This window comes from Eumetopias jubatus, unplaced genomic scaffold, assembly GCF_037043125.1.
Source record: "Eumetopias jubatus isolate StellerSeaLion01/CBP00866 unplaced genomic scaffold, mEumJub1_p1.0 scaffold_10, whole genome shotgun sequence".
Taxonomy (NCBI): domain Eukaryota; kingdom Metazoa; phylum Chordata; class Mammalia; order Carnivora; family Otariidae; genus Eumetopias; species Eumetopias jubatus.
Window position 1 is genome coordinate 63,050,725 of NW_028274816.1, and position 10,499 is coordinate 63,061,223.

Here is a 10,499-nt window from a genome sequence, read left to right on the forward strand (position 1 = left end):
TGAAGGCAGCTCCAAGTGAGCTTCCTAAGGCTGACCTGACCCTTGGTTTACACAGGGATCTCCCCCAGAGTCTCCTTTCTCAGGGCCTTCGACACCGCCCTTTCTGTTTTAACATTCGATCCTGCTTTCCTGCTTGTCGCAGATGTCCCTGTGTTTGCAACACCAGTGTCCACGAGGAGTAAACAATTCATTTTAGGAAATCATTTATATCAGTAAGCACTTTGTGTTGTGAGTAGGAAAAGCAACCGCTCGAGAGTGCATAATCAAGGCAGTGGCTTTTCGGATGGATGTCTGGCAGCCAGGTGGGCATCAGGGTCGGTTTGTTCCAGATGCGGCATCAGGAGTGTAGCTCTGGTGCTCTGGTTCTCTGGCTTTCCCGTCCTGGGCCGGCCTCATCCTCAGGCTGGCTTCCCTCAGGGTTTCGTGGTGGTTTCCAGCACATTGTCTCAGACACGTCCAGGTGGACGCAGACCTCTTGGCCGTGACACAAAGGCCCGAAGCTTCGTTCTGTGGGCTCACCCACCAACAGATTGCCATGACCAGAGAAACGCCGTGTGCGGATGGGCCTAGATCCGGGTCTCTCCCTCATCCCTGAAATCATGGAGGGGCTCAGGGCCCGAGCCTCTGTGTGCCTGCTGTGGCTGTGGGGCCGTTCCGTCCAGATCAGAGTCCACGGGAAGAGGGAGGATACAGAGAAGGCAGCCCCGTGGCATCATGCCACGGGGGGTGGCCGGGACTCAGAATCGCATGGCTGCCTTGGCTTTAATCAGCGTGAGGTCTTGCTGCATGTGGCACTTCCTTTGGGAAATGCTGTCAGTACCATGGAGACCAGGAGGGGCCTCAGCCCCCTCTGTCGTTGTCCGTACTCCCTTAACCCAGCCACGGGGCAGGGGCAGGGGCAGCAGGGGGCCGGCCAGGGGCGCCCCCAGGAGCTGAGAGACGCAGCCTCACGTGGTGGTGACTGTGTGTGTGTGTGGTCAGGAAGGGGCGTGGGGAAGCTTGTTGCCTCTCCGGCCCTTCTGGGGGCCGAGAGACCGGGTCTCTGGGGGCTCGTACGAGCAGCTGTTGTCTCCACACCCCCGCTTCCTTCTGTCGCGTCACCTGCGTCCTCCCTGGTCCGCCCTCTGCTGGCATCTTAGCCCTGCTGGTGAGGGGAGGCCGCTCACCTCTTCCGGCCCCGCCTTCCCATGCCCGGGCCTGTGCTCCCCTGGAACAGTGCAGGGCAGGGAGCGGAGCGGTGAGGCGAGGAGCGGCAGCTCCCATTTCACTCATTGCCACCTCGTCCCTGAAAGTGGGATGGGGGGGAAACTGAGGCCCGGGACAGGGACAGGCCCCGGCAGCACTCATTCTACAGCAGGTCCCGTGCACCCGGGTGCAGCTCCTGAAGAAGCCGAGGGTGGGGGTGCAGGCCCAAGCAGGGGTGAGCTCCCCGCGTGCTGGAGCTGACATTCTAGGGCCACCAGGCAGCGGTGCACGGGCTAGAGAAGCCTGAGACACGGAGTTAGGCCGCGGGGGGGTGCATGGTGGCAGGAAAGCCGCAGAGCCAGCGGAGGTATGAGGCCCGTTCAGGCTGGGTGGTCAGCAAGGCCGCGCAGGAGCGGACATCTGACAGAGACCCGAAGACGCCGCGGGACCTTTAGCGAGGCGGGTGAGATCCCCCCGAGAGGCCCAGAAGAGGGGATCTGAAGTTCACCACCGATCCTTATCATAAGGGGGCGGTGGGAGCACCTTGTCACTACGGTTAGCGTGTATCGAGCACCGGGCACGTGCCCAGGACGTGACACAGACGCAGGTGTTCTCGCCACGTCATCCGGTGTGGAGGTGGGGAAGCCGAGGCTCAGGGAGGCTCAGAGGCTCGAGCCGATCGCACAGCCTGGACGTGAGGGCGCCGGGGGTGGTGTGTGGGCTGCATCCTGGCAGAGCCTGCACCCTGACCCCTGTGCAGGCCACCCCCACGGTTACCAGGCCCCCCCCACGGTTACCAGCCCCTTGCGTAGCCTTCACCAGACGCCCGAGAGGAAGACAAATCGTATTTTCATCATTTTATGTAGCTTCCTGGAGTCATCGGAATGAGTTAGTACTTGGACGAAGGTAGAACGGAACACAGGACCCCATACTCAAGGCGAGCACCTGCTGTTACTGTCACTGTCAATGAGAAAGAAGCCCTCGCTCCATAAGTGAAGGAGAGGGGGCGGAATAATGGAGCCAGGAGGAACAGAGGCCTTGAAGCCAGACTGCCTGGGTTCAAATCCAGACTCTGCCCTTGCTGTGTGACTCTGGGCAAGTTTCTTAACCTCTCTGAACCTGTTTCCTGGTAATACCAGTTCTCACCTTGTGCATTAGTTGTGGGAAATAAATGAGATGATATATGTACACCACGGAAAACAGTGCTGTGGACTGAATGGTTTGTGTCCCCTTGAGAGATAATAGGAACATTTTGTATATATTTGTTCCTGGCACGGAGCTCCTAAGTCTCTTGGAATTTCCGTGGTGATAGCAGTGTCTTTTGTTCTCATGAGGTGACTCTGGGTGGGCCCCTGGAGACACAGAGCCATGATTAGAAGCTTGGGATTTTTCAGTCCCCCACCCACCCCTTCTCTAGTGAGGGGAGAGGGGCTGGAAGTGGAGTTAATGATTGGCCCTGCCCACGTGAGAAGGCCTCCACAAAATCCGGAAAGCACAGCATTCAGAGAGCTTCCAGCTTGGTGAACACATCCACATACCGGGAGGGCCCCTGCCCCCCAGCTCCACAGGGACAGAAGCTCCTGCCCTCGGGACCCTCCCAGACCTCACCCTGTGTACCTCCTCATCCGGCTGTGCATCTGTGTCCCCTTTCAGATCCTTTTATAATAAACCAGTGACGTAGTGAGTAAAATGTGTCTGCGTTCTGTGAGCCCCCCTTAACAAGTTAAACCCAGGGACGGGGACTGAGAACCTCCTATACACGGCCACTCAGGACAGGTGACAGTCTGCACTTGTGAATGGCCTCTGAAAGCGTGCACAGGGGAGCCCTCCACCTGTGGGATCTGATGCTACCTCCAGGTAGACAGTTGAGTTGAACTGAAGGACACCCAGCTGGTGTCAGAATTGCTGGGGGCGGGGGAACGCCCACACATCCGGTGCCCAGGAGAAGTGGGGTGTTTTTCTACTCATACTTACTATATATATTAATGCTTAAATACGAACATAACACGTAATATATATAATACACATGATCTATATAACATATACATTGTATTATATGATTATACAGTAATTACTGTAATAGTTATATATCATATACATTATATATTTTATGTAATATGTACTATATATGTAAAATAAGATAATTTTGGGCATATATATAAGATATATACCATGTTAAAAATAGAGCTACCCTATGACCCAGCAATTGCACTACTGGGTATTTACACCAAAGACACAGATGTAGTGAGAAGAAGGGGCACATGCACCCCAATGTTCATAGCAGCAATGTCCGCAACAGCCAAACTGTGGAAAGAGCCGAGATGCCCTTCAACAGACGAATGGATAAAGAAGATGTGGTCCATATATACAATGGACTATTACTCAGCCGTCAGAAAGGATGAATACCCAACTTTTACATCAACATGGATGGGACTGGAGGAGATGATGCTGAGTGAAATAAGTCAAGCGGAGAAAGTCAATTAGCATATGGTTTCACTCAAATTTGGAACACAGGAATACTGCAGAGGACCATAGGGGAAGGGAGGGAAATCTGAATAGGAACTCTTCAGAGAGGGAGACGAACCATGAGAGACTCTTGGCTATAGGAAACAAACTGAGGGTTGCTGGAGGGGAGGTGGGGGGACAGGGTAACTGGGTGATGGGCCTTAAGGAGGGCACGTGACGTGGTGAGCACTGGGTGTTGTACGCAGCTGATGAATTACTGAACTCTACATCTGAAACTAATGAGGTACTGGCTCATTGAATTTAAATTAAAAAAAAGAATGAAAAAAGATCAATACAATGAGCTATATGATAGTATATGATATATAATAAAATACATGATACATATAATGAGATATATGTAATAAAATATACACGTATAAGAAGATATGGCTTGTTTTTCTAGAAAGCCCTGAATGACATGTGGTCCCTGCTTCTACATTATCTTCCTGATTTCCCTGTTTGAAATTTTAGCTCCATCCCCTGCTTCATGATCCTGATTCAGACTACGGCCTGTCTTAGTACTGATTTTATTTCTTGGCATCTGTCTTCTTCACTAGAGTGAGGGCAGAGCTGTGGATCTGCTCGATTTTGCTCCCTGTTGTTTCCCCAGGACTTGTAACAGTGCCTGGTACACAGTAGGCACTCGGTAAATGCTGAATGAATGAGTCAAGGATAGCGCTCAATAAATGCCAGCCAGCTGGATTATGAATAAGCAAGTGAGTCTTCCCAGGTCCCAGGCCGTTCCACTCCAGACCTAGCGCAGTTCCTGGAGACCTGGATGCGGCTTGTGTCCCGTCGTCCCCAGGGGAGGCCAGGTGAGCGGGTTGAGGACCTGCGGGTTTGAATCCTCTCAGTGGGCCTCAGGGCACATGGGGGCTGCCAGAGTTGTTTGGCACCTGCCCTGGGGGGTTAGGGGCTGAGGACAGGCCAACAGAGCCTGATGGAGTAGTAGGTTCTTGGGGTGTGGGCACTCTGGATGGGTTGTTTGGCATTTGAAAAGCATATTTACAGATGAGTTGTTCCCTGCCTCTAGGAATTAGCTAGCTCTGGGAGGGGCGGTCTCTCCAGTGCCAGGAGGCCCTAAGAGGTCAAAGCAGCAGAAAATAAAAGGCATGGTGAATACATCATCGCCCTAGCCAGAGCCAGTCTCCCTCGCTCAGCCTCAGCAGGGGTGGCTGGACAAGGCTCCCTGTGGGCCTCTGGGGCCTCTGGCCAAGCAGCAGCACACGGACGATGTAGCCAGAGGGAGGTGGCCCTTCTGCTCTACCTGCCTAGACACTGCCCCACTGTTGGGGACCCCACCGGGACCTCAGGGACCCCACACGCCTGCCCCAGAATATGAGGAAGGGGTCTCCTGGGTCAGCCAGTTCCCCCTCACAGCCCCGGTTCCTGGCCTGGGAGTGGTCGCACCGGGAGCCTCAGAGATTGGGGAGAAGGAGGCTGGTCCTGCAGAAACCCAGTGAAGCGGTGGCGAGGCTTCCAGGCAAAGCCAGAAATGTCTTGGAATCTTTGGAATTACAGGAGAGGAACGATCCTCTCTCACATCACAGACTAATCACTGCACCCACCCAGCCCCGCCGTGAACCCCAACACCCTGGATGGGATGCCTGTGAACATAAAGTGCTCTGAGTCAAGCAGGTGCCTTATCCAGTACAAACCTCACCCACAACCTTAATATTTTAGTATTTTATTATTGAAAATAATTATCCTCTATTTTGTCAATAATAAATTATAAACAAATATATATAATATAATTATGCTCTATTATTATCAATAATAAAATATTTATTAAGAAATAACTAGTATCCAGAGTGCTATTATTATCCCACTTTTCCAAAGGAGGAAACAGAGGCTCGGGGGACTAATACTTTGCTTGAGATCAGGGAGCTGAAAACACAGACTTTTTATGTGCAATGTTTCTGTTTTCTCAATGGTACCCAATTTCCGTATTTATTTAAGCAATGCTCTTTGGGCCAGAACACGGACCACCTATGTGCGGGGGAAGGACCGCATGGAACCCCGTGGCTTGTAGCCTGGGTCATGTGGTTGGCAGCGTGATGAGGTTCGCTGCGGGGTCAGCGGATCCCGGGTACTGCTGCTGGCCCCCACACTTAGTAGGTAGTGATTGCTGAGCTCCTTTGGTCCCTCCTTGTCTGTTAAACAGAGATGGTGCCTGACCTCCCATGAGGGTGGAGGTGATGGCTGAGGTCACGGACCTGGGTCAGCATGCACTAAATGCAGCAAGCAACCCCAAAAGCCTGGGACCGTATTCCTCACAGCCAATTAGGAGGAGGATGGGCTTCCTGGGGGCTCCCTCCACGATCTTGCACTGCTGCTTCTGGAGATGCCCAGGGGTGAGGATCCAGAAGACAAGTAGGGGAAGGGCAAGTGGCAAAGGCTCAACCATTTCTGAACACACCCCTCTCTCGCTTTCTACAGGTGAGGGGTAGTCCGTGTCCCCCCGCCCTGGATGCCAGTGGAAAATGCAGTCTCTGACAGGACAGCTGTGCTCCCAGACCAACTCCACATGGTGAAGTAAGGGTTGCTGGCCCTCCCTCCCACGCACACAAAGCACAGGTGGGTGCTCAGGTAATGCTTGCCCATACCGTGTAGACATCAGCTACAGTCATGAAAGGTCAAACTTCTAGCCATTTGGGGATGTCATAGATTGAACATGTCCCCCCAGATTTAGATGTTGAAATCCCAATACCCAGTCACTTCAAAATGTGACTGTATTTGGAGACAGGCCTTTAAAGGGATCATTGTGGTTAAATGAGGTCATATGGGTGGGCCCTAAGCCTATGGCTGGTGTCTTTAGAACGAAAGAGACACGCCAGGGCCTCACACAGGGCTGCCTGCCATATGCAAGCCTAGGACAGTAGCCACAGGAGAAACCAACCCTGTGGACACCTCAATGTCAGAATTCCAGCCTCTGGAACCGTGGGAAAATAGATTTCTGTTGTTTAAGCCGCACGGTCTATGGTGCTTTGCTATGGTAGCGGGAGCAAACCAATGCAATGAATAGAGAGAGCTACAAAAAGCTCCCGTTGGACAAACTTCCCTTGCCCGAGACACTCAGATCCTGCTTCAAACATGCAGCCACTGAACAGAGAATCATATTTATTCTATTCTGGATTAAGTGCCAGGTACACAGACAGCTGGTAGGATTCAGGACCAAGGACAGTGGCTGGTCCGGCCCACAGGAAGGCCTTGAGACGAAAGAATGGAGCCATCCCGTCTCAGAATCCCACCACCTGATGTGGAGCAGCCCACCCAGAAAGGACCAGGGAGGGAGACCTTGCGACCAAGCAGGGACTTGCCCTAGGTGGTGAAAGAGAGTCCAGAATTCTCTTCGATTACTCTTGGTTGATGGCCAGGGGCTGGCAAACTTTGTGTGAAGGCCTAGATGGTAAATATTTTACCCTTTGCGGGTCATAGGAGCTCTCTTCTCATACTCTTTTCATTTTATTTTACAACCCTTCCAAAAGGTAAAAACCATTCTTGCCTTGCGGTCCATGCAAAAGCATGTCTGGCTCTGTGGGCTGTGGTTTCTCAACCCCTGGTCTGATCTCCTCCCTGGGACTGGCAAATTCACCACAGTGACAGCAGAGCATGAAATCGATGTGCGCCCTGTGTGGTGGCTCAGGTTGTGCACCCATGAAGCAGGCCCTGCTGTCATCTGTCTTTTCCAGATTGTCAGGAATGTGGCACCAGCCTTATGGGCATCTCTTGAGGTCCCTAAGTTAAGCCTAAAGAGAAAGAAGGCCGAAACTTGGCCATCAGGCCCATCACGTGAGGCTCAGTTGTTGGTTAGCTGGGAGGAAGGCCTGCTCCCTGAGCTGGGCCGGCGCGGGGCCACCTCCCCGGCCATGTGGGTCTTCTGGTGGCAGGTGAGATTCCCGATGCGCCTGAAGGCCTTGCCGCACGCCTGGCACTCGTAGGGCTTCTCCCCGGTGTGAATTCTAAGGTGCGCCCTTAGCGTGGGCTGGTGCCGGAAGGCCTTCCCGCACTGCGCGCACTGATAGGGCTTCTCTCCCGTGTGGATCCTACCGTGCTGGACCAGAGTGGACTTGCGCACGAAGGCCTTGCCGCACACGCCGCACTGGAAGGGCCTCTCGTCGCTGTGGATGGCCTGGTGCTGGAACAGGAAGGACACCTTCCGGAAGCTGCGCCCGCCCTCGCCGCATCGGTAGGGCTTCTCGCCCGTGTGGATCCTCAGGTGGATGGAGAGGTGCGCCTTCTGGCTGAAGGTCTTGCCGCACTCCTTGCACGGGAAGGGCCGCTCCCCAGTGTGCGTGCGCCGGTGGACGGTGAGGTAGCCCTTCTGGCTGTAGGACTTCCCGCAGGCCCCGCACTGGAACGGCCTCTCGCCGGTGTGGCTGCGCCGGTGCACCACGAGCTGCACGTTCTGGTTGAAGGCCTTGCCGCAGTCGGGGCAGCGGAAGGGCCTCTCGCCGGTGTGGATCCTCTCGTGCAGGATGAGCGCGGACGACTTGGTGAAGCGCTTCCCGCACTGCTGGCACGGGTGCGCCTTCTCGCCCGTGTGCGTCTTCTGGTGCTCCACCAGCGTCATGCTCTGCGTGAACGCCTTGCCGCACTCGTAGCACTTGAAAGGCCGCTCGCCCGTGTGTGTGCGGTGATGGTTGACCAGGTCGGATTTCTTGCGGAAAGCCTTCCCGCACACCCGGCACTGGTGGGGTCTGGTGCCCGTGGGGGCCCGCTGGTGCCCGAGCAGGGACGAGCGCTTGGTGAAGCGCTTGCCACACACGTCGCACACGAAGGGCTTCTCCCCGGTGTGGATGCGCTGGTGGTCCACCAGATTGGTGATGAGGGTGAAGGCCTTGCCACAGTCGCCGCACGGGTAGGGCCGCTCGCCCGTGTGCGTGCGCTGGTGCCCGACCAGCTGCATGTTCTGCACGAAGGCCCGGCCGCACTGGGCGCAGCGGTAGGGCCGCTCGCCGGTGTGGATGCGCCGGTGCACCGTGAGGTTGGTGCGCTGACTGAAGACCTTGCCGCACTCGGCGCACGCGAACGGCTTCTCCCCAGTGTGCACGCGCCGGTGCACGGCTAGCGTGGCATTCCTGCGGAAGCGTCTCCCGCACTCGCCGCACGCGAAGGGCTTGTCCAGGGCGTGTGCGCGCTGGTGCTGCGCCAGCTGGGCCCGCTGCGCGAAGGCCTCCCCGCACTCCCTGCACACGCAGGGCTCCTCGCCGCCAGGGGCTCCCCGGGGGCCCTCCCAGTCGGGGTTCCGCGGGGCACAACTGTGGAGGCTCCTCCCTTCTGGAATTTCTGGCTGGGCGTCTCTGGGCTGATGCTCTGCAGGGGCCCTTCCTGGAGGCCCCTCGGACTCTCCCGCCCCGGAGCGCCAGAGGCGGCGCCCTCCCAGCTCTTCCAGGGCCAGCCCGGGGGAAGCTCCTGCAGGCACGGCTTCCTCTGGGCCGTCCCTGTCAGGCCTGGATTCCAAATCTGAAAGAGACCCAAAAACACGAATGTCACCCACGTAGCCTGCTCCCAGAGCGAGGAGAGGTGAGGGCTGGGAGCCAGGAAAGCCAAGAGAAGTCCCCTCAAGCACTTCTCAAGGGTTCTAGAATAAGGCCTGATGCGCGGGTGCAGTGTCCCCTCCCCCCATTCATATGCCGAGATCCTCAACCCCAGGTGGTAATGTTAGAAGGTGGGGCCTTGAGGTGAGTAGGTCGGGAGGGTGGAGCCCCCATAAATGGGCTTAGTGCCCTCCTAAAAGGGACCCCAGAGAGTTCCTCCAGCCTGCCTCCCTGCGAGGACACAAGAAGTCACTGGCCGTGAACCAGCAAAGAGGGCCCTCCCAGAATGGTTGGTCTTACCTAGTGAGCTGAGGTTCTGCAAGTTCTCCAGCATCACATCTCTGTAGAGGTCCCTCTGAGCCGGCTCCAGCTGTTGCCACTCCTCCTGGGTGAAGTCCACGGCCACGTCTTTGAAGGTCACCAACTCCTGCAACCACAAAGTCATCTGGTCCACCCAGGCCCAGGGGAAGGGGGGGGCAGGGAGCTGGTTTCAGTGGGTCATCCCCGGAGGACCCCCTACACACCAGCCCAGCGCAGGGCACATAGTAGGTACTCAAGAGACATCAGCTGAGATTATGATGACCATTATTATTACAGGGCTGGAGTTTGAGGCTGAGACCCTGGGTTTGATGATTCTTTACAAGGACACACAGGACTCTACATAAAATCGTACCTGTGACTGCCCTGCCCCAGGTGTTGGGGAGACGGGCCCTGGAGGGGACTCAGGCGGGCAGGGGCTCATTCGACTCTCTGTCCACCCACGAGAAGGAGGGTGAGGGACAACAGTACTCACCAGGGCCTCGTCAGCCAGCAGCTGGGCAGCCATCCCTTCACTGCCCATGTGATGAGGGACTGGTGGCTGAGTCTGGGGGCTGGTGGGGTGAGGTGCAGGGAGCGAGAGAAAGAGAGGACAGTGAGGAACTAGGCCTAGCTCTGCTCTACACGCACACGCACACACCGCCGTCCCCCTTTTCCCATCCACAGAAACACACAGAGATACCGCACAGGGGCTCACACTAGGCAGACGCCCGCAGTGTGGTGGAAATGGGCAGTGGAGACGTGTCTCCCAGGCAGGATCAGACCCAGGCCCGCTCTGCCTACACATCCCCACCCTCCCTGACCCAGCTCATGGGGCTCTTTCCTCTGTGCTGACCCAGACAACTCTCACAACTCTCCTTTGACACTGGTAACCCTGGGCTGAATTGATTGTGAGGCTGCAGGAGCCAGATACCTGGGTTCAGATCCCAGCTCTGCCACTTACCTGCCGTG

At 55.9% G+C, this 10,499-nt stretch overlaps 1 protein-coding gene across 1 annotated transcript; it reads right to left on the reverse strand.

The window, feature by feature from the left end:
• Window positions 1–7,489: 7,489 nt before the first annotated feature.
• On the reverse strand, window positions 7,490–10,071 carry LOC114202165 (uncharacterized). The gene is made up of 3 exons (XM_088027032.1): window positions 10,024–10,071; window positions 9,531–9,657; window positions 7,490–9,156 (listed from the first exon to the last, which is right to left on the reverse strand). The coding sequence occupies exons 1-3, from the start codon at window positions 10,069–10,071 to the stop codon at window positions 7,490–7,492; spliced, it is 1,842 nt and encodes a 613-aa protein (XP_087883158.1).
• Window positions 10,072–10,499: the final 428 nt, after the last annotated feature.

What these genes read in the sequence shown, in the direction of transcription:
- LOC114202165 (XM_088027032.1), bottom strand. Translation starts at nt 10,071, where the DNA reads ATGGGCAGTGAAGGGATGGCTGCCCAGCTGCTGGCTGACGAGGCCCTG. An exon ending in TGCTGGCTGACGAGGCCCTG is followed by an intron (nt 9,658 to 10,023) that starts GTGAGTACTGTT and finishes TTGTGGTTGCAG; the next exon opens with GAGTTGGTGACCTTCAAAGA. An exon ending in GCAGAACCTCAGCTCACTAG is followed by an intron (nt 9,157 to 9,530) that starts GTAAGACCAACC and finishes GGTCTCTTTCAG; the next exon opens with ATTTGGAATCCAGGCCTGAC.